Source organism: Heterodontus francisci, chromosome 20 (assembly GCF_036365525.1).
Source record: "Heterodontus francisci isolate sHetFra1 chromosome 20, sHetFra1.hap1, whole genome shotgun sequence".
Classification (NCBI taxonomy): Eukaryota; Metazoa; Chordata; class Chondrichthyes; order Heterodontiformes; family Heterodontidae; genus Heterodontus; species Heterodontus francisci.
Genome location: NC_090390.1, coordinates 32,345,260 through 32,369,192, shown reverse-complemented (window position 1 = coordinate 32,369,192; position 23,933 = coordinate 32,345,260). Strand labels below are relative to the sequence as shown.

The 23,933-nt window shown below is 43.7% G+C and overlaps 1 protein-coding gene across 1 annotated transcript in view; it reads left to right on the top strand.

The window, feature by feature from the left end:
* Positions 1-21,929, top strand: part of rnls (renalase, FAD-dependent amine oxidase) — a 133,600-nt gene extending 111,671 nt beyond the window's left edge. Inside the window, exons 5-7 of the mRNA XM_068052526.1 lie at positions 10,514-10,687; positions 11,664-11,839; positions 20,976-21,929. Coding sequence (XP_067908627.1) covers positions 10,514-10,687; positions 11,664-11,839; positions 20,976-21,128 — 503 coding nt within the window. The 3' untranslated portion in view covers positions 21,129-21,929. The remainder of the gene's footprint in view (positions 1-10,513; positions 10,688-11,663; positions 11,840-20,975) is intronic.
* Positions 21,930-23,933: the final 2,004 nt, after the last annotated feature.

Here is a 23,933-nt window from a genome sequence, read left to right as displayed (position 1 = left end):
TGACCCCCCCACCCCCACCCACCCCCATGGTGTTTACCCTGTTCCCAGACTTTAAAAATAGCTCCTTTCTCCTGACATGCCTGTTAGTAAGCTCAACAGGCAATTAATTGGACGGGGGTGTAGAAACATAAAAAATAGGAGCAGGAGTAGGCCATTCGGCCCTTCGAGCCTGCTCCGCCATTCATTATGATGATGGCTGATCATCCAACTCAGTAACCTGTTCCCGCTTTTGCCCCCTACCCCTTTGATCCCTTTAGACCCAAGAGCTATATCTAACTCCTTCTTGAAAACATACAATGTTTTGGCCTCAACTGCTTTCTGTGATAGTGAATTCCACAGGCTCACCACTCTCTGGGTGAAGAAATTTTTCCTCATCTCAGTCCTGAAAGGTTTACCCCATATCCTTAGACTATGACCCCTGGTTCTGGACTCCCCCACCATCGGGAGCATCCTTCCTGCATCTACCCTGTCAAGTCCTGTTAGAATGTTATAGGTTTCAGTGAGATCCCCCCCTCACTCTTCTGAACTCCAGCGAATATAATCTTAACCGACTCAATCTCTCCTCATACGTCAGCCCCACCATCCCAGGAATCAGTCTGGTAAACCTTCGCTGCACTCCCTCTATAGCAAGAACATCCTTCCTCAGATAAGGAGACCAAAACTGCACACAATATTCCAGGTGTGGCCTCACCAAGGCCCTGTATAATTGCAGCACGACATCCCTGCTCCTGTACTCGAATCCTCTCGCTATGAAAGCCAACATACCATTTGCCTTTTTAACAGTCTGTTGCACCTGCATGCTTACCTTCAGCAGCAGGTGTGGAAGAACACCCAGGTCTCCCCTCTCTCTGTTTATAGCCATTCAGATAATCTACCTTCCTGTTTTTGCGACCAAAGTGGATAACCTCACATTTATCCACATTATACTGCATCTGCCATGCATTAGCCCACTCACGCAACTTGTCCAAATCACCCTGAAGCCTCTCTGCATCCTCCTCACAACTCACCCTCCCAACCAGTTTTGTGTCATCTGCAAATTTGAAGATGTTACATTTAGTTCCCTCTTCTAAATCATTAATGTATATTGTGAATAGCTGGGTTCCTAGCACCGATCCCTGCAGTACCCCACTAGCCACTGCCTGCCATTCGAAAAAGACCCCTTTATCCCTACTCTTTGTGTCCTGTCCTCCAAACAATTTTCTATCCATCGCAATACACTATCCCCCAATCCCATGCGCTTTAATTTGACATGCTAATCTCTTATGTGGGACCTTGTCGAAAGCCTTCTGAAAGTCCAAATAAACCACATGCACTGGCTCCCCCTCATCAACTCTACTAGTTACATCCTCAAAGAATTCTAGTAGATTTGTCAAGCTTGATTTCCCTTTTGTAAATCCATGCTGACTCTGCCCGATTCTACCACTCTTCTCCAAGTGCTTTGCTATAAAATCTTTGATAATGGACTCTAGAATTTTCCCCAGTACCGATGTCAGGCTGACTGGTCTATAATTCCCTGCTTTCTCTCTACCTCCCTTTTTAAATAGTGGGGTTACTTTATCTACCCTCGAATCTGTAGGAACTGTTCCAGAGTCTATAGAATCTTGGAAGATGACCACCAATGCATCCACTATTTCTAGGGCCACTTCCTTAAGTACTCTGGGATGCATACCATCAGGCCCTGGGGATTTATTGGCCTTCAAACCCATCAATTTCGCCAACACCATTTCTCTACTAATACTGATTTCTTTCAGTTTCTTTCTCTCTCTCTCTCTCTCTCTCTCTCTCTCTCTCTCTCTCTCTCTCTCTCTCTCTCTCTCTCTCTCTCTCTCTCTCTCTCTCTCTCTCTCTCTCTCTCTCTCTCTCTCTCTCTGTCTCTCTCTCTCTCTGTCTCTCTCTCTCTCTCTCTCTGTCTCTCTCTCTGTAAGCTCTGTGTTCCCCAACATTTCTGGTATGATGTTTGTGTCCTCCTTTGCGAAGACAGAACCAAAGTATGCATTTAGTTGGTCAGCCATTTCTTTATTCCCCATAATAAATTCCCCCGTTTCTGACTGTAAGGGACCTACATTTGTCTTCCAATCATTTTCTCTTCACATACCTATAGAAACTTTTACTGTCAGTTTTTATGTTCCCTGCAAGCTTGCTCTCCTACTCTATTTTCCCCTTCTTAATCAATCCCTTTGGTCCTCCTTTGCTGAATTCTAAACTGCTCCCAATCCTCAGGTCTGTTGTTTTTCCTGGCAAATTTATATGCCTCTTCCTTGGATCTAATGCTATCTCTAATTTCCCTTGTAAGCCACGGTTTGGCTACCTTTCCCGTTTTAATTTTGCGCCAGACAGGGATAAACAATTGTTGCAGTTCATCCATGCGCTCTTTAAATGTTTGCCATTGCCTATCCACTATCATCCCTTTAAGTGACATCCCTTTAAGCGTCCGATCCATTCCCTCCCTGCCAGCTGAAGTTTAAAAATAGCAAAGCATTCCGGAGGTGGCGGGACTCAGTGCCGATCTCTGAGAGCGTGATCCTCAAATCAGGCTCGCTACCATTCCTGCTGTCAGTGGGGTTTGAAAATCTTTGAAGGCCTTTGAGACCAAAGCCTAGGCTAACACTCCAGTGCAGTGTTAATGGAGTGCTGCAATGGTGGAGATGTTATCTTTCAGATAAGATGTTAAACTGAGGCCCCGTCTTCCCTCTCAAGTGGGCATAAAAGATCTATGCACTATTTTGAAAAAGAGCAGGGAAGTCTTCCCCAGTGTCCTGGACAATATCTATCCCTCAACCAACTAAAAAAAGCTAGATTATCTGGTTATTATCAGATTGCTGTTTGTGGGAGCTTGCCATGTGCAAATTGGCTGCCAAGTTTCCTACGTTGCAACAATGACTACATTTTTAAAATGTTCATGGACAATAACGTGCTTTGGGACATCCTGTGGTCGTGAAAAGTGCTGTAAAATTTCAAGTCTTTTCCTTTCTCATAGCATGAAATGCAAATGTGAGCACATTACATAAATGCTAATGCAGTGCTGCATCGGATGGTTTTGTACTCATCAATTCAACAAACATCTGCTTTAATTGAAAATAGTAATCTTCGAGCCAATCTGTGAAGCAATGTCTGACTTCCCACATCAGTCAGCCAAGTTCAAAAACATGTAAGCAGCTTGGCAACAATGAATGGCAAATTTCAGTGTTTTATTCAGTAAACAATTAGAAATAACTTAAAGCTTAAAATGAGAGTCAACATCAAAATCAGAACTAAAACATTTCTGGTTCATGAACATTGTGACTGAGGAATGTTGATTAGTTAAGCACATTTCTGTAATGAATAGAAAATCCATGTTAAAGGAGAGCGGATTGAGTAAATCAGGAACACGGTGATCTTAGTATCTGAATGTTTAACATGTTGACATAAACATCTTGTATCAGCTATTTAATGGAAGTATTAACTGGTTTCTTTTCAAATTAATTAATACAGAATCACAGAATAATTGTGCAGAAGAGGCCCTTCGGACCATCAAGTCTGCACCGATGCATTAAAGACACCTGACCTGTCTACCTAATCCCATTTGCCAGCACTTGGCCCATAGCCTTGAATGTTATGACGTGCCAAGTGCTCATCCAGGTACTTTTTAAAGGATGTGAGGCAACCTGCCTCTACCACCCTCCCAGGCAGTGCGTTCCAGACTGTCACCACCCTCTGGGTAAAAAAGTTCTTCCTCAAATCCCCCTTAAACCTCCTGCCCCTCACCTTAAACTTGTGTCCCCTTGTAACTGACCCTTCAACTAAGGGGAACAGCTGCTCCCTATCCACCCTGCCCATGCCCCTCATAATCTTGTACACCTCGATCAGGTCACCCCTCAGTCTTCTCTGCTCCAGCGAAAACAACCCACGCCTATCCAACCTCTCTTCATAGCTTAAATGTTCCATCCCAGGCAACATCCTGGTGAATCGCCTCTGCACCCCCTCCAGTGCAATCACATCCTTCCTATAATGTGGCGACCAGAATTGCACACAGTACTCCAGCTGTGGCCTTACCAAAGTTCTATACAACTCCAACATGACCTCCCTGCTTTTGTAATCTATGTCCCGATTGATAAAAGCAAGTGTCCCATATGCCTTTTTCACCACCCTATTAACCTGCCCTTCTGCCTTCAGAGATCTATGGACAAACACGCCAAGGTCCCTTTGTTCCTCGGAACTTCCCAGTGTCAGGCCATTCATTGAATACTTCCGTGTCACATTACTCCTTCCAAAGTGTATCACCTCAGACTTATCAGGGTTAATTCCATCTGCCACTTTTCTGCCCATTTGGCCATCCCGTCTATATCTTCCTGTAACCCAAGACACTCAACCTCACTGTTAACCACTCGGCCAATCTTTGTGTCATCCACAAACTTACTGATCCTATCCCCCAGCACAGATCCCTGTGGTACGCCACTGGACACTGGCTTCCAGTCACTAAAACAGCCGTCTGTCATCACTCTCTGTCTCCTACAGCTAAGCCAATTTTGAATCCTCCTTATCAAGTTATCCTGTATCCCATGTGCATTTGCTTTCTTGATAAGTCTCCCATGTGGGACCTTGTCAAAGGCTTTGCTGAAATCCATGTAAACTACATCAACTGCACTAACCTCATCTACACACCTGGTCACATGCTCAAAAAATTCAATCAAATTTGTTAGGCATGACCTCCCTCTGACAAAGCCATGCTGACTATTCCTAATCAAATTTTGCCTCTCCAATTGGAGATAGATTCTCTCCTTCAGAGTTTTCTCCAATAGTTTCCCTACCACTGACGTGAGACTCACTGGTCTGTAGTTCCCTGGCTTATCTCTACAACCTTTCTTAAATACTTTGTTAAAATAGCTGATAAAGGAATGCCATAATCAACACTTCTATCACAGTCATTTGTATATTGATGTTTCACAAGCTACTAATCAATTTATTGATGATATAGTCTGTGTGTTGTCCATTACTAAAATATTCATTACCGCAGCTAATCATTTTAGAGGCACCTAAAAATAACAAATAATCATTTATCATTATTTGAATCAGGACAGTATAGCCATTACTGTACATTTTTGGCAACCTATCCTTCTCAACAACACAAGCAAAGCAGCCAAACCTTAAGATAAAAGCAAAATACTGCAGATGCTGGAAATCTGAAATAAAAACAAAAAATGCTGGAAATACTTAGCAGTCTGGCAGCATCTGTGGAGAGAGAAGCAGAATTAACGTTTCAGGTCTGATGAGAGGTCACCTTAAATTGGTGTCCTCACGTTCTCAACCATACTGCCAACGGGAACAGTTTTTCTCTGTCTACTCTGTCCAGACCCCTCATGATTTTGAAAACCTCCATCAAATCTCCTCTCAACCTTCTCTTCTGTGAGGAGAACGGCCCCAGCATCACTGATCTATCCATATAACTGAAATCTCTCATCCCTGGAAACATTCTCGTAAATCATTCCTGCACCCTCTTCAATGCCTTCACATCCTTCCTGAAGTATGGCGCCCAGAATTGGACACAATACTCCAGTTGAGGCCTAATCAGTGTTTTATTTCACCATAACTTCCTTGCTTTTGTACTCTATGTCTCTATTTATAAATCTTGAATGCCCTATTAACCGCTTTCTCAACCTGCCCAGTCTTTTGGAAATCTATGTACACCACATCAACCACATTATCCTCAACAACCCTCTCAGTTACCTCATCAAAAAACTAAATCAACTCACGATTTGAACCTAAACATGTGCTCAGAGTCCTATGTATGTACCTCAACATGTGCTCAAAGTTCTGTGTGCGGACCTAAACGTGCTCAGAGTTCTATTCATGTGTACCTAAACAAGTGCTCAGCTTTCTGTGCCTGTGTACCCTAACATGTGCTCATCAGAGTTCTGTGTGCATATTTTAACATGTGTTCATCTGATTTCTATGTGTGTACCTTAACATGTGCTCAGATTTCTGTGCATGTGTACCTAAACGTGTGTTCAGAGTTCTGTGTGTGTATACCGAAATATGTGCTCAGAGTTCTGAACGTGTGTACCTTAACCTGTGTGTAAACCTAAACATGGGCAGGAGTTTTGCCATAGGCTTCGGAACCCGGCGTCATGGTAAATGGGGTTCAGATGCATGCATTGTGTGGGGAACAGTCACCCAGCTGTGATTTTCCTAAGATTGGCCAATTAATGGCCAGAGGGCAGGCTCACCATGCAATTAAAGATGGTGGGCAGGCTCCAGAAACTGCAGGGCCAATAGGAGGCCCTCCAGCACTGAAGAAACTGCAGGCTGCTTTTCGTAAGTGGGAGTGTGGGTGCTCCAAGATGGAAGCCCTCCAACCTTTTTAGCTTTAAATTTAAAAAAAGCCTCAGCAGCCGGACCACCATTCTGGAGGGGGAGGGTGGCCCAGCGGCTGAAGCTGAAGCCAGGCAGGCAGGGTGGGCCTCTAAGCCTACCTGGAAAGCTGGCCCCCACCCCAGTCTGCCACCAGGTGACTGCATCCACGCAGTGACACTGTCCCCCGACACCTCCGGGAACCTGGAGGCTGACTGGAAAATTCTATTCGGCCTCCGACAATAGGCCATTAACAAGCTGAATTGACTACCCACCATGTGTGGACGGGTATCCATGCCACTGCCCCCCAACCCCCCACCCCATCCCACCTGTGGGAAAATGGCCTGGTGACATGACGGAGTCAGGAAATCGGTATTCCGCCGAGTGGTGCAAAATTCCATGCCATCTGCCTCTGTGCCCACCCCATTGCAGCCTAAAAATTCAGACCCGTGTGATCATCAGAGTTCCCTGTGTGTGTGTACCTTAACGTGTGCTTAGATTTCTGTGCATGCGTACCTTAACATGCTCAGAGTTCTGTGTCTGTACATAAACATGTGCACAGAGTTCTATGCATGTGTACCTAAACCTAAATATGTCCTCAGAGGTCTGTGCGTGTGTATCTAAACATGTACTCAGAGGTCTGTGTGTGTACTTCAACATGTGCTTAGAGTTCTGTGTGTGTGTATCTAAACATGTCCTCAGAGGTCTGTGTGTATACCTAAACATGTGCTCAGAGTTCTGAGTATTTACAAAAACATGTACTCAGAAGTCTGTGCGTTTACCTCAACATGATTTCAGAGTTCTGTGCATACTGTTGAATGATCGCTTTAAGAACACAGTAAGCTAAGTACCAGGATGTAATCATGTGACTAGAAGCCATAGTCACTCTGCAACTGTCACACTCTGGACAAAGGTTCTGTATATAGTTTACTCTGTATTGCATGTACTAGTTTAGCTGTTAATAAACTTTGTAGAGATCTTCAAGGAACTGTAATCCATGTACCTCATTGTGTTGCATAAGATAAGACAAAGAAACACATGACATTATTCAGCAGTGGTGAAAAGACAAGATATAAGCTTGAAGACACAGGTAAAACAGCAAACAAAATTTAAAAGTAGTACAGAAAACAGAAGAGAAAATTTGAAGCAACAAGTGAAAAAACTTTAAAACTAGTACCTGAAAAAAGTGAAAGAAAGCTACAAAGCTTAGAAGGCTGAGAAAAGCTCCATAGAATGGAAACGTGTCTGAAAAGCAAGCAATCAGGTGAGTCATTGTGCTGACGATCGAGAAATCCCAGTTTGAAAAAAAGCCTTTGAAGAGTTTTTAAAAATTCACTTTATAAAGGCTCTGTGTGAGAGAGAGAAAAAAAGGGGAAAACCCTGAAAAATGCGCAAACTGAAGAATAAACAAAGTCCAATGGTAACAAAAAGTGCGAGAAACCCCTGAACACAGCAGAATCTCCATACAGTCAAACTGAAAAAAATCATTAAACCAGTCAAGCGTGAAGAAGATGAATAAACTCTAGCAAAAGACAAGCAAAGGGGAAAACCCTTGAACTGCCTATCGAACAGCTGTGTAAACATACAAGCCAAGTGCTGGAAGAGAAAAAACAGAGAACACTGTCAAGCACCTGTTACAGTCCATCAACACAGATAGCCTGAATAAAAAAGAATGTCTTAAAGGGGGAACAGTGCAGAATTAACAAAACAAGTTTTAAGCCACAAATAGAAAAGTCATAATAAATACAATGCTGAAGGCACACAAATGAACTGGATAAAGTTAAATATAGAGTAGAAAGCAAAAGAACAGCAGAAGGATGGATATCAAATTTCCAACCATGAACTGGAAGGCCATTGACTTTTTAAACAAAGAATGCAGTTATGCTGATCAACCAATCGGTTGCAAAACCAGAGAAGCAGGCTGTGAAAATACTGATAGTAGTTGAAAATGAAGAGTTATACAGAATCAATACCTCTGACTTATCTGAAGAGGACCAGAAAGATCCCACAAAGACATTGAAAGTGCTAGAAGATCAGCTTTGGGTCAGAGTGAATTTTAGAATTCATGCTCTACAGGTAACAGCCACAGGAATCAATGGATCAGTTCGTTAGTAAATGCCGTAGTAAGGGCAACGAATATGATTTTTCAGAAGCTGAGCTGTCGGAGCGAATAATGGAGCTGGTGATTGTCACAACACCTATTGAAGCATTTCAAAAAGACCGCTTGGGGTATAAAGAAAGGACACAGCAATGATGCACTGCTAGAATATGGCAGGAAATATGAAGTCATTGTAGCTGGACAACAGCATCTACAAGCACTCGGTGCAGCCAACAGTGTTGGCACAGTAACCAGGTCACAAAAAGCAAGCAAGCTTTGTGGTAAGTGTGGTTTGTCCCACTCACAATGAAGTTGTCCTGCATGTCAAGATCTGTGCAAGGCGTGTTGTGCAAAATAACACCGGGTCTGCCTATGCAAGAAGTCTGGCTCCAAAGACGCAGCCAGAAGTCACAATAGGACACAAACAAACAGAAGAAAAGCACAGCAACATGGCAACAGCAGCAGTGTTTTCACTTGTAGCATACGAGACTTATCTTTGGAAAGAAAGGGGATGTTGTATGATCTCTTTGAGGGTGATGTCCCTTTAAGATCTTCAAAGAACTGGAATCCACGTATCTCATTCTGTTGCTTAAGAGAACACAAAGAAACTCATGACACGTACCTGAACATGTGTTCAGCATTCTGTGCGTTTATACCTAAACATGTACTCAGAGGTCTATGCGTGTACCTAAACATGATTTCAGAGCTCTGTGTGCTTACCTAAACATGTGTTCAGCATTCTGTGCACGTACCTAAACTTGTATTCAGAGTTCTTTGTGGTGTGTACCTGAAAATGGGATCACTGCTTTGCAGAAATGTATGAGTGTGCAGTTATGCTGCACATTGCCAGCCTGAAACATTATTAAATCCTGCAATAGCTCAGCCTCTCCTCTATCCTCTACATAATCACCCTTATAAAAATCAGTGAATAGAATATTTTGTGAAAGGATGAGTTGAAAGCATCAACCCTGCTCAACCTAAAGTAAGCAGCAGGGGTAAGTGACACAATTAAACAATATTATTGTAAACCTCACATTACTCAACCCATCACCATCAACTATTGGGCCTGTACTGTTAGAACTTCCCCTGTATCCTTTGTAACCAACCAATACACCAACCATTCTGTACAAGTATAATGTGAAATAATTTAAGGAACAAAATTCCCGGTGTGAGTCTTCTGAGAACTGTTTTGAACAAGAAATGTAAGATGAAGTTATTAACATCTTGTACTGTTGGGTAGACAATGATTTATTTAATTGTCATATATATTTTTTCATTTTCTTATGCTCCATTGTGTTAAAAAAGCAGGACTCTGCTGCTTTAACATTATTGCATCTGTACCAATGATGATTAGTGGTTATTTGTTGTCAAACCATGTTGGGTTGAATAATCTAAAACAAATTGGTGTGAAGTTAGTCTATCTGGGACATGAGGCAGCTCTTGATTCCATTTAAATGAGGTTTAATGGCCACTTAATCCTGAACTGGTCTGTGCCAGCGCTTCTTTATGCCCACAAATTACACACCTTCAGACTTTCCGACTGCAGCCTCTCCATCTGCTCCCACGTTGAACTTCATTGGCCGCACTTCCCCTTCGTCCATTGAGGCCTTGTCTCTTATGAGCTCACTGTCTATTAGCATCGTGTTTATAGTTGTTTTAAAATAAAAGTTTAATACCTTGGGCTCTTGTGGCCAATTGTGTGGTGCACAAATGCATTTGTTGCGAGCCTATTTCAAATACATTAAGGGGCTGATGGGTTAAAATGATTGTTTAGTGTTGATTGTGAATTGTCAGTGCTGTTTTTGCACTATGGAGTTCTGTCCCCTGAGAACAGAATTGAGAGTACTTAAACTGATTTCATTTTTGACCCTTAACACCCATCAGAGACACTAGCTCTTCACCCCATCAGTCTCAGCTGGATTTCAACGCAGGCCCCATTCGTAAATATTTGATGATGCACAGCTGTAATGCAGTCGCAATTTAGTCAAATAAATATTGATTGCGAATGTTGCACCACGTTTCGAAAAAGACACATTGATTTTTAAGATATTGTCCCTTTCATTTTTCCACAATCTTTCTTTTTTGTAGTAATAAGTGAATCACAAAGGCAGCAATTGGAAGCGGCAAGTTATTCCTCTCGTTTTGCTTTGGTCCTTTTCTACGAAGCAGGCATGCAGATTGATGTACCCTGGGCAGCGAAGTACATCACCGATAATCCCTGCATATGCTTCATCTCCATCGATAATAAGAAACGCAGTTTAGGTCAGTGCTGCTATTATTTTTCTTCATAACAATGGGGCAGTGGCAACAGCGAACATTTCATCATGTATTCCATTGCAAAACTAACAATCTGTTCCAAGCTGTAGGAAGATTAACTGTAATCTTACTGCAGTAACACTGACTGTCTTTTGGATGTGACGTTAAACCAGGGCTCCCCTCACAAGTGGGTGTCAAAGATCCCATGACACCATTTTGAAGAAGGACAGGTGAGCTCTCCCTGGTGTCCTGGCCAATATTTATCCCTCAACCAACACCTAAAACAGATTATCTGTTCATTACCACATTGCTGTTTGTGAGACCTTGTGTGCGTAATTTGGCAGCATTACAACAGTGATACACTTCAAAAGTACTTCATTGGTCGTAAAGTGATTTGGGAAGACCTGAGGTTGTGAAAGGCATGATATAAATGCATTTTAATTTTACAGAATCAAACTGATCATTTAATGACTTTTATTTTTGTCCATTTTCTCCAGCTCACCTCTCCTGAAGACATTGGGGTAGGTTTTCGGGTTGCCATCTGTGTAAAACTGGTGTTGCAGATTGGTCACCCATTATCGAAGCTGCTTGCCTTTCATTTTCATTGGAAAACACGGTCACTGAGGCCAATTGTTATACTCTATCACCACCTTCGTTGAGGTCAGCTGACCCATAATAGAGCAGCGATCCAAACTGAGACCTGCCTGTTTTTTATGGCCTGGCTGTGCACTGCCTTGACCAAGTTGAGAACTGACGATGCTCTTGTCCTTTAGATATTCTGATTCATTGTATACATTGGATCCTTTGATACCCAACAAGAACTGGCATGGACAGATTTCAGATATGAAAGCTTGTTAGTTTGAATGTGGACTGAAAAGTGATGCTTCATTCTTTGCTAATGCCTGTTGAGAATATACAGAGTCAATCTCATCCATGATGATATAAATAATTCTCCTACTATTCTTTTTGCTGGTCTGTACAGAATCACCTAAAGTCGGACCTTCCATAGTTGTCCACACCACAGTTCAGTTTGGAGCTGAAAATGTGCATAAAGACAAGGAAGAGGTGGAGCCTCTGATCTTTGACCAGCTGCAACAGATTCTGCCAGGACTGCCCAGAACTAGCAGTACCAAGTGTCACAAGTGGAGATACTCGCAGGTAATCCTGATTGTAATGGTTACATATCCTAAGTATCTTTTCAATTCAAATCAGAAACAAAAACTGATTTTTTTTTTGTTGCTTAGCAGGTACAACCCCAAGGCTATGATATACTTCAAGGGGAATGATTGTAGCATGTTCGAAGTAAACATTAGACAGAAAAGACTTTAAAATGTGCAAAAACTATATAATAGATCTAGAATGCGATTGAAGTCTCCGAGTTGACATCCACTTTGTCAATCTATAGGATAAAATATTAGGCTTTATTTAGTTGCATGATGGAAAGTTTTCCAAATTGTCAATGTAGCTGAGCGAGACATAGAGACATAGAGTTATACAGCACAGAAACAGGCCCTTCAGCCCATCGTGTCTGTGTCGGCCATCAAGCACCTATCTATTCTAATCTCATTTTCCAGCACTTGGCCCGTAGCCTTGTATACTATGGCTTTTGAAGTGCTCATCTAAATACTTAAATGTTGTGAGGGTTCTTGCCTCTACCACCTCTGCAGGCAGTGTATTCCAGATTCCAACCACCCTCTGGGTAAAAATTTTTTTCCTCAAATCCTTTCTAAGCCTCCTGCCCCTTACCTTAAATCTAAGCCCCCTGGTTATTGACACCTCCGCTAAGGGAAAAAGTTTCTTCCTGTCTACCCTATCAATGCCCCTCATAATTTTGTATACCTCAATCAGGTCCCCCTTTAGCCTTCTCTGCTCTAAGGAAAGCAACCCTAGCCTATCCAGTTTCCCTTCATAGCTGAAATCCTCCAGTCCAGGCAACATCCTGGTGAATCTCCTCTGCACCCTCTTCAGTGCAATTACATCCTTCCTAAAGTGTGGTGCCCAGAACGGTACACAGTACTCCAGCTGTGGCCTAACTAGCATTTTATACAGCTCCATCATAACCTCCCTGCTCTTATATTCTATGCCTCAGCTAATAAAGGCAAGTATCCCATATGCCATTCCTAACCACCTTATCTACCTGTTCATGCTGCCTTCAGTGGTCTCTGGACAAGTACACCAAGGTCCCTCTGTGCTTCCTAGAGTCCTACCATCCATTGTATATTCCCTTGCCTTGTTAGTCCTCCCAAAATGCATCACCTCACACTTCTCAGGATTAAATTCCATTTGCCACTGCTCCGCCCATCAGACCATCTATATCGTCCTGTAATCTAAGGCTTTCCTCCTCACTATTTATGACACCACCAATTTTTGTGTCATCTGTGAACTTACTGATCATACCTCCTATATTCACGTCTAAATCATTAATGTACACTACAAACAGCAAGGGTTCCAGCACCGATCCCTGTGGTACACCACTGGTCACAGGTTTCCACTCGCAAAAACAACCCTCGACCATCACCCTCTGCCTCCTGACACTAAGCCAATTTTGGATCCAATTTGCCAATTTGCCCTGGATCCCATGGGCTCTTACCTTCTTAACCAATCTCCCATGAGGGATCTTATCAAAAGCCTTACTGAAGTCTGAGTGTTGAACCAGATAAACATTTTTCAGGGGCTGAATTCTCCTAATTTGGGTACCTCTCTGTAATTTGCCTATCAAATTACCAGCCCATTGAATTTGATGGTTAGATATCTATTCATTTAGAAATCTAAATTTTAAGCAGTATGGGTTAGTTATTGAATATGTTTCTATATTTTGCTTTTTGTTACCAATGCAGTGACAACCATGCATTCTTAAGTAGTTGAGCAAAATGAGGTGCCCTCTGTGACGGAATGAAGAGGGCTTTCTAATCCAGCTCCTTGGAGATGCTTGCATTGTCAAAATCCTCAGAGCAAATTGCAATTTTTCTTTTATTCGATTAGATTTCTCTCCTCCTAATCTCTGCTCAATGACTCCTTGCTGTTGTAGAAATACACAGGCACCAGTTACCATCTAACATCTTGCTCAAGTGATCATTCTCCATTTATGTACCTAGACAGTGAGGGCTGGATTTTCCTTTGGTTTGAAGTGCACTTGGGGCAGTAAAATGGAACAGTAAAGCCAATAGCTCAAAGCACCAGCATTTTTGTCCAAAAAAATTGTTACATCCCTTTAAGGGCCACTGAGATTCTGCCCTGCCACATTTAAATGGAATCAGCTGAATGTGACTAACTCCCACAACCCATTTTCCCCAAGTTCTGCCCCAAACCCATCCAAGATAATCACCGCCACAATATAAGTGGCAGTATGAGCAGATGTGCATTTGAAGGTTTGAAGGTTAACAGAGGCCCTTGTGACAGGCTGTGTGAGTTAATACTGTGGTTTTGAGTTCATCTGATGCTTGTGTGTTTGTAGAGGTTGTTTTTTGTGTAAGTGAGTTTCCCTGACACCTTGATGATGGTAGGGAAAGAGTATAGGAAATAATGAAGTGGGTGAAGTCAATATCTATAGTCGCGGCAATACCTTGACTTAACTTGGCCTCCCTTGAGAGGTCAATAAATCTTTCCCTGCAGTGACACCTTCTGCAAGCTTCCTCAATACCTGCATTACCCTCTTCCTGCTCTCAGTGCCCAATAGTTAGTCCTTTCTTACCCTGACTTCTGACCACACCACCTCCATGAAGGCAGCAGAGTCTGGGAACTTTTCCTGCTGCTGACTACCCCCTCGCCGCCCGAGACCGCTGCTCCTGACACTTACGCTCTGCTTTTCAAAAAGTGATGTCTGCCTTTAACTTGTTGCAGCAGCACTGAATTTCCCTCTGTCCCAGTGGTATTACCATTTCCAATATGCCCTGCATAGCAAATAAGGGCCCTGGGCAGTTGGCAGTGAAGTGATGTGGGTGGGCAGTGGCTCTGCTCTGCCACAAAGCCGCCAACTGGAGGAAAGGCAACAGACCATTTGACCATGGGAGGCATGTTAGCCAAGTCTGTTCTCAGCTGACATTCACTCACAGACACATTTCCAGCAGAGCAGGAGCAGGAGCAGGAACCCTGGCTGATTTTCCTATCTGTAACCCAGAGTACATTAAAACCGACAATAGCCCCGTAACCAGCACCCAGCTCAGTTCAGCGAATTCAGCACAGACTCGGATTGAACATGGGACCTTCCTGGTCCCCATGGCACAGTAGGTTAACCAACTGACCCATTGGGGACCATTCGGATTTTTCGTGATCAAAGACTTGAATTAGATGAACTTTTCCCGAACCAAAACGTCTTTAAAAGGCAGCCTCCTGGATAGCTAAAATGGAATACTTATCCTTGCTATTCAGGCTTTAAGAACCAGAATTGAATGGAAATTTTAAATAAGTGCACGCACTCATCAAAACTGAATGATGTCACTTTGTTTGCAATACAAATCTGAGTTTCACAGTGTGATGGATTCACCTCGAGGACAGACTGAGGCAGTTCCCACATTCAGTAACTGTTATCAGCTGGAGTCGGGTGTGCTACTGTTTGAAGTGTTGTAGCTATACCAGCTGCACGAGGACAAGTGGAAGTGCTACTGTGTACTGCTTCTGTTATGTATGTAGTCACTGATAATATGATAATCTTGCCCAAAAATTCGTTAGCACCTAGCAGTGTGAGCTGCTGAAAAGTGCTCGGAGCCCAACAATACCAGCGACAGGGAAGCAAAACACAGAGCAGATGGAATGTCAGATTAAAGGAGTGCACAGAAAACATACAAACTGCAGAACCTTTAACAGTGACTTCCGGACGGCTGGGTTGTTAGTCCGTACATCAGTCCCTCGCTGTTACGTGCTAACACAAATTAATGACATTTAACACTCTGGCAGCATTCTGTGCTAATGCATATTAACCCCTCTATGATGCATGGGAGAGGTGGCGGGGTGGAGTAAAAAAAAATTGCGAACCCAACCTGCAGCATTTCTACAGTAGTGGATTGCTTGGCATGTCTCAGAGAGGTCGGATTCTTCATTACCATATGTAAATCAGACTGCCACAGTGCAGTCGGGAGCCTGATTTAAATTTAGTGGTTGCCAGATGGGTTTCCCAGGACTCAAGAAAGCCGGGCAGTGAAAAGGAGACGGGAGCAGTGCCTCACCCGGTCCCCACCTCCTCTAAATACCAGGCTCATAGTATTTAACAGAGACTTGAGGGCTTCTTCCTTTGTTTAGTGGATGAAAATCCATTTCCCTAATTCTTTCTCCTTTTTCATCTCTTTTTAAGTTACCTTGTAATGTCTCTTTCCCTTCCTCTTATTCTCCAAGAGTTCTGGACTACTTTGCAGGGTATGTCACCTGCTCCCAGGGCACCATAAATACCCCCGTACGAGAAGGTTAAGAGCCCTGGGTGGTTAAAGTAGATGAGAGCATTGAGGAACAGTGTGCAGTATAAATTCACTTGGGTGTCAGCATGGAACAGAAAATAGTGAATGGCTGTCGCTTCCTGGAGTCGCACGTGTGACGGAAATCACACCTGCCAAATGGAAACATATTAATTTTGTCATACGGGACACTACTTTTTACTGCACATTGCAAATAACTTGTTTAAAAAAAGCAGAGCTGAGCGGCTGAAAACATGGTTGCATATTTGCATTCTGAAAGACATGAATGGAGAGACAATGGATTCAATTAATAAGATTGGCCTGGGCAATAGTGGTGATCAACATCCTTTGACTATGTAAGAGCCAGAACTCCACCCCCCACCGAGTGTGTCTGGAAAGCTGTGAAATCCAATAACCCTCCCAGAAGCTGCTGTTTCAAACAAAGGGATGGTAACATGACCTACCTGCTGGTAAGACTGGAGTTTTTTGAATTGTGCCTCACAGAAAGGAAAAAGACTGCAACTGGACTGGCAGAAGAAAAAGTCCCTCTCTCTCCCGCAAAGTCCCAGGGAACCCACAGGTACCAGAGAAACAAGTCTGGAATTGTGCACATGGCCCCAATGAAGACTCCCAGACATTAACTTCAATCAAGGACATTACATCAAAGACACAAAAGACAGTACCTGTATTCCATTTATTGCCAACTCTACTTCAACAACCACCCCCCCACCCCCCCCCCGCCAACTCTTTCTTCCCTTCTGTATCTATTTGTGTGTGTGTTTCGTATGCCTGTGAGCATGGTTGCATCACGTATTTTAGTAATTTTAACTGGGTTAGAGTGACAAAGCTAATAAACTTACATCTTTCCTGTTTAAACCTAAGAAAACTTGGCTGATTGGTTAATTTGCAATTGTAATGAGAGTACAGTGAGTTAGGGTTCACTGAGGTGGTAAGCTAAAATCACTGTTTTAATGAGATAAACCCTGTTACGGCCAAACCAGAGAAGGGGGAGCCTGAGACCCCTTCCCCACCTCATCGTAACACACTGCATTACCATCCAAGGTGAATTTATAATCATATCAGCTCCAACAAGCTTGTCCGTTTTTTAATGCAGCCAAATCCTACCTACTTTTTCAGCCCAACTCTAATACACTCTCCAAAAGCACATACCTTTGTTCGGTCTTCCTTCTTGTTTGATTACGGTCCTGTGAAGTGCCTTGTGACATTTTAACCATGCTAAAGGCATGCTAAAGGTAGAGGCCTGGACAACGTATGTCAGCCAAGAGCTTCGTCTCAATTCATTCCATCTTCGCTGCCTCCGGAGAATCCTTGGCATCAGGTGGCAGGACCGTATCTCCAACACAGTAGTCCTCGAGGCGGCCACCATCCCCAGCTTATACACACTACTGAGTCAGCGGCGCTTGAGATGGCTTGGCCATGTGAGCCGCATGGAAGATGGCAGGATCCCCAAGGACACATTGTACAGTGAGCTCGCCACTGGTATCAGATCTACCGGCTGTCCATGTCTCCGCTTTAAAGACATCTGCAAACGCGACATGAAGTCCTGTAACATTGATCACAAGTCGTGGGAGTCAGTTGCCAATGATTGCCAGAGCTGGCAGGCAGCCATAAAGGCGGGGCTAAAGTGTGGCGAGTCGAAGAGACTTAGCAGTTGGCAGGAAAAAAGACAGATGCGCAAGGGGAAAGCCAACTGTGTAACAGCCCCGACGAACAATTTTTTCTGCAGCACCTGTGGAAGAGTCTGTCACTCTAGTATTGGCCTTTATAGCCACTCCAGGCGCTGCTCCACAAACCACTGACCACCTCCAGGTGCTTACCCATTGTCTGCCGAGACAAGGAGGCCAAAGAAGAAGAAAGGCGGTATATAAATGCAAGTTGTAATTGTCTCTTGAACCCATTCTTGATTTACCTTTCATTCTCGCGCCTGCCCCTCTGTAGCTCTCCCTGTGACAGTGCATCTGTGATCATGCTCACCATATGGAGAATCACAAAGTCAGGTGCTAGCACTCTGGCACAGTGTGCCGGAGCTCCCACGTGATGGCCAAGACACCAATTCGACATAAAGCACCCTTCTGCGCGCTGAGCGTTAATCTACTGCAGGTGTGGGACTGGGAAACGGAACATTGAATCTCTACCGTCCCTGATGTTCAGTCTGACTTCCTCCAGAAGGCAATTTGCCAGTTTCAAATGGAGAATAAAGTGGTAAATTCACTCCCCATTTAACAAAAAAGTACTCGTTTAATAATCTGTGATTATAGCCCAGAAGTCACTAGTTGTGATATTAGTGGAAAAATTCTTAATGTTTCATATGGCATTCCTTTGCTAGCTTAACCAAGGGTTGAACCCATTTAACGTGGAGATGGGAAGAAAGAAACCAATGGTTCTTGGAGCGGCCCAAGGATTGGTAACAATGCTTAAAATCAAGTATGTAATGTTAAAGTGTCTTAATCTCCTTATTTATAGAGAAAACAAAATGCAATGTAGAAAATGTAAAGGGAATAAAGTATTTGCGGGTCATTATGACTAGGCTACCGGAAAAATCAGATTTAGAACTCTTGGCCTTTCACCTGAGTCTGTTGTATAAGTGGTTGTAGATAATGACTGCAGTTACCCGTTGGATTTTAGAAATGTTCCTCAAGCTGGGATGGGGTGGTGGTAATCACTCAGCAGAGTAGGGAACCAATCTTTCTGAAATAATGAAAGCTTCATCCAAACAGTGAGATCAAGATGCCTACAGTCTCAGATACACAACCTGGCTCATTCTTAGTCAGAATCATCCTGTTCTATGCATTCCAATGTGCGAATTTTATATCAAACTGTAGTAATCACAATTTCTAATCCCTTCTTTACAACATTCCTCTTCTATTTGTGCACCCAGTGCTGTGATTCCATTACCCTACTTATTTTTTAAATTTACCTTTAGTAATTTCCATTGCCTTTAAGAACATCCCTTTAAAGCTTCTCTATAAAAATAGCAACTAACAGACCAGATTAAAGGTAATTGGCTTCCCCTAATGGGACGATCATATCACAGAAAAGCAACAGATGGACAGAGTCAAATTTTTAATGTGCTGATAGTTTTAAGTGATATTGTAAGATGCCCTGGCACACAAAAGGTATTCATTTTATTTACTTGACATAGCAGCTGGACATAGGGCTGGATTTTAAAGTCCCTCCGCCGCTGGGAATGGTGGCAGGTGGGGGGGTGGGGGGCGGTGCAGGGCAATGAATGTGTGGTATGGTATGGAGGAGGCCCGCCACTGACCACGATGGCGGCAGGCCCGGTGCCGATCTCGGCGGCAGCGGTGAGGCCTCGTGGCGGCTGCCCTGGTGCTTGGCGATGGGACCCACATTAAAATATGTTAATGTCTACTTACCATAAAGGCCACAGCGATTCAGGCAGCGCGTTGCAATCTTCATTCGGGCGGCCGCCAATGCCGCGCCTTCAAATCCCCGTTCAGGGAAATGTGGCATGACACCTGTGGGGAGGGGGGAGGAGGTTTTTTCCTCTGGGGGGAGTGGTGTTAGAATGCCTCGGATTGGTCGTGGGGGGGGGGGGGGGGCGGTGAGGTGCGGTGGTGGTGATGGGAAGAGATAAAGGAGAAAGGTGTTGAGCTTTGGGGGGGGGTAAAGGTCAAATTTTCAAGGTAGGTATTCGGGGGGCAAAAGGGCAGGAATGTTGTGATATGCCTTTGGGGGAGGGGGGGGGGGGGGAGGAAAATGCATGGGAAGATTTGTCCTTTCATTTTTTACACTTTAAGTTAACTGGCCCTTTAAAAATTTGAATGCTCATTCAGGGCTGCAAGTCCTTTAAAAATAGCACTAGTGCCTGCGCATTGGCACCAGGCGCCGTGGCTGGCGACAGCTCGCCCGCTCCCTCCACATGATCGTGGGGCCGGGCACCGCGCCCATGCTGAGTCCCTGTGTGTGCGGGCCGCAATTCTTTACACTCGCCGTCTATTTCGGCGGCGGAGTCTTGAAATGCAGCCCATAGTGTCAGTGTCACTTAAAACCGAGATCGGTATGGGGCCTGCCGCTCTCGGAGTTGGTGGCGGGCCTCCTCCATCCAAGTCACTTAATAACTTATTCAGAGTGGTTTTAATGAACAGAAAAAAAATTATTAGAACAAATATTGTTGCTTGCAACCTACTGTCACTTTCTGACAAGTGATAATAAAATTTATTGAGATCATGGTAGTACAATCTGGGCCCAAATTTTATCTGCAACTGAGCCTTCATGAAGTCACACATTGTGATCTATTACATCAAGGGCAAGAACTTTCTGTTGGCACACAGAAGAATGCCGTATGAATGCACTGTCTGCTATTATAATGGTGCCATTAACTGGCTTATCTTAAATAGATTAATATCGCTATTAAAACTGCAAAGGGACATCATACAAGCATTTGTCCATTAATACTGTCATTTTCCAGGTTCTACTATCCTAGTATTAGCTGTTCAATTGTCATCTGAAAGAGTTCTATTATGAAAGTGAGCGATAAAGCTCAGCAGATCAGACACTGGATAATCAGGTAACAGTTCAACTGGTCCTTAAATGCTAAAGCAGTTCTTATAACTGATGAAGACACACCCTTTCGTCCTTGACCTTGCCGCGAGGAAGTCACTTTTGAGCATTGCTGGCAACAACGACAAAAAACAGTATCTTTTTTCTGGACAGCCAGCGGCATCTTTAATTACACAGTGGGGTTTGTTGTATCTTTTTGTAATTTAAACAGTCTCTGTCGCACTAATACGCATCAGGAATAACTGGCACAACACACTCAAATGGGAGATGGAGTCCTCAACTGGGAGGGTGGGAGATCTTAATTCTCAACTGGGAGGGTGGGAGATGGCACTCCTTAGAATAATTTCGAAATGCTTTTCTTGCAGGTCATCAAAGCAGTCTCGAACTGTCCAGGACAAATGACGCTTGGTGTTCAGCCACTTCTTATCTGCGGTGGTGATGGTTTTACACACTCAAACTTCGATGGCTGCACAGAATCTGCCTTAGCAATCTTGGATGTGTTCAAATGTCATTTTTAAAAGTCTGCAGCTTGTAATTCTGAATTTTTCACTTTGTCTCTGATCTCATTCATTATTGCAAACCCCATTAATGGAGGGATGTTCAGTGTGTGGATGAAATCAATAGACCCCCAGAGAATATTTGGCGCATAGATCATATTTGCATCTGAACTAGAAAATAATGGAAACATATGTTATGGATTTGACATTAGGATCCAGGGAGACAGCTCTAAGTACACTGAGAAACTGACTAACAGCAGTAGCAATCCAAGGAAGAAAGTAATGATTCCATTTGTAGTGGCTAAGGCTATTATTCAGAGCTTTACAAAATGCAACTGTCAGCCAAATTTCACACTATATGTTCCATGTATCGTAATATTAAACCGTTTTATGTTCTAAACTGCAAATCCAGACACACAGCAGTTTTCACACAAAAGTAACATTTTTAGAATTTTCTTTAGATTTTGCTAAGTTTCCACGAGAGTAAATATCCTTCACATGACAGATTAAACATAGAACAATATCACTATCAGGCAGGTGGGTGACATGAGTTCCTTTTCTTTATTCTCCGTGACAATCATTTACTAATCTCGGCTGGCATTTAGTCCTGGCCTTCTCTCATCGGGTGAGCAAGAGGTCATTCTGAGCATGGTAGAGGCCTGTAGACTCCGTCATCTCAGGCGAGAAGTACCAGCAAAACCAGAACCGCCCTTCAATTCACATCACCCCATCCTGCGCTCAGTTCTGGCACAGATACCAAGGACTGGATTTTCGTGCGGGGCTTTGGGACCCGAACAACAGGACCAAATTGGTGGGGGGGGGGGGGGGGGGGGCAGTGTACCCAACGTTGCCATCTTCTTGCAGGCGACTGCCTCCACACTCACCATCCTATTAAAGATGTTGCTGGTCCAATCAGAGGGCTGGAAGTTCTGGAGCCTCAGGTAGGACAGGTGGGTGCTGCTGAAGCAGGTCAGGGATCATGAGGGCACCTCAACGTTGAGGCACCCTCGGAGGCGTGAATTTAAAGATAACATTTTTAGGGCCGAACATCAAAGCTGGGGGGGGGGGGGGGGGGATGGTTTGGGCTACAGGTGTGGCCTTTCCTGGCTGTGGGCCCCCTGTTTGGGGCATGGAGCCTCCGACTCAGATGGCCCCATGTCCCTGGACTCCCTGTAGGGAGGCCGCCCCCATTTCAATGGTGGCCTCTGCATGCAGCGGGGGTCCCCTTCGCCGGCAGCGCAGCTTCCAGTGATGTCCTTAATTGGCTGCCTGCCCGTGGGAAACTTCCCCGCCAGCAGGAATGTATTGGGGAGTCATCCCGATGAGGCCCTTATTTTCCTGGCTTTCCCCACCCCCACCGTCTCCAAGCCATCACGGGGCCTGGAAAATTCAGCCCCAGTAGTCTGGGATGAGCACCTTACTGCCATCTCAGCTGAAGTAATAGGAGGAGCAGCATTAGCTTTGCTAATTTTAGGTTTATGGATTCTTTAATCTTAGATTTTCCCCTTTTACAAGCCCCACCCCACACACACACACACAGGCCACATCCCCTGGACAAGTATCTCAATGACAAACGTGGACATTTCCACATCTATCACAAGGTTGCTTGCTGTGTGGCCAGAACTAGTGGGGCTGAAATATAATCCAAGTTGAAATGCTGACCTATTTTTCCCTCCCTTGTCCACTCTCCCACCCCGCCATTCCTACCTGGTACTTTTTTGCAGATTGACACGACACACCACATAAATAAGACTATAACTGGAAACCAAGCCACCAAATCCAACCCATCTGAACACTAATGGGATCCGGATTCTCACCCGTATAGTGAGCTTTTAAATGGTGCGAGATGCTTTTGAAAATAAAGTGAATTTTCTGATAACACTAGGTGGTTTCAGTGTTCTACAGCCGATCCAATTTTTTTTAAAACTACATACCTCCAGAATAAAAAAATACTTTGCACACATTACGTGAAGGAAATACAACGCAGACTGATTTTTATAAGTATTTGGATTTTGCGCCGCGACTAAAACTGGCCCAGTTGTAATGACAATGAGACTATTTCACACCAATTTTTTTAACGATCTATATAAAGAACCGAAGAGAAGATTGAAATCTGCTGACTCCGCCACATCCCAAGAGACAGCAGGTTTCAGCTGGCACATTTTATTAAAATCCTGCAGAAACCGGATTTGAATTCCTCCATGTAGCACTTGCCAGCAATGTAAATAGTTGTAGATATACAGTCGTCATTCACAGTAGGATAAAACTTTTTTTTTAAACTGTTAAAAATAAATCCCGTGATTGTTTCTTATGTAACATTCCAATAACTGTCCAGTCACTCTAAATGACCAAAGACAGCTTTGAACCACAAAACAAAAATGCTAATCTCCTTTAAACATTTACTTGATTCTTTGCGTTCTCCATGTGTGTTAAACTTCTTTTAGTATCTCATGTTTGTTCCTTCGTCCATTGTAATAGGCTTTCTTTTTATTCCGCCCCTCTTTTGCTATACTTTCTGTATTTTTTTAAACCTCTGGCTTTTTCCCCCATTTATTGTTGATAGCATCTCACATCACCAGATCCAAGAAGCAAAATTCCGTGTTTCAATTTCTCTAACTTGCCCCGACCTCCATGAGATGTTAAACAAACATTTGTTCAGGTGGATGCAAAAAAAAAAGTCCAATGGGACTATTTGAAGAGGAACACAAAGTGTTCTCACTGCCCTGGCCAGCAGTTCACCCTCAACCAAAAAACAATTTGGCTGGTCCAACTGCTGTTCGTGGTATCTTTCTGTGCACAACTTGGCTGTCATGCTTCCCGACTTTA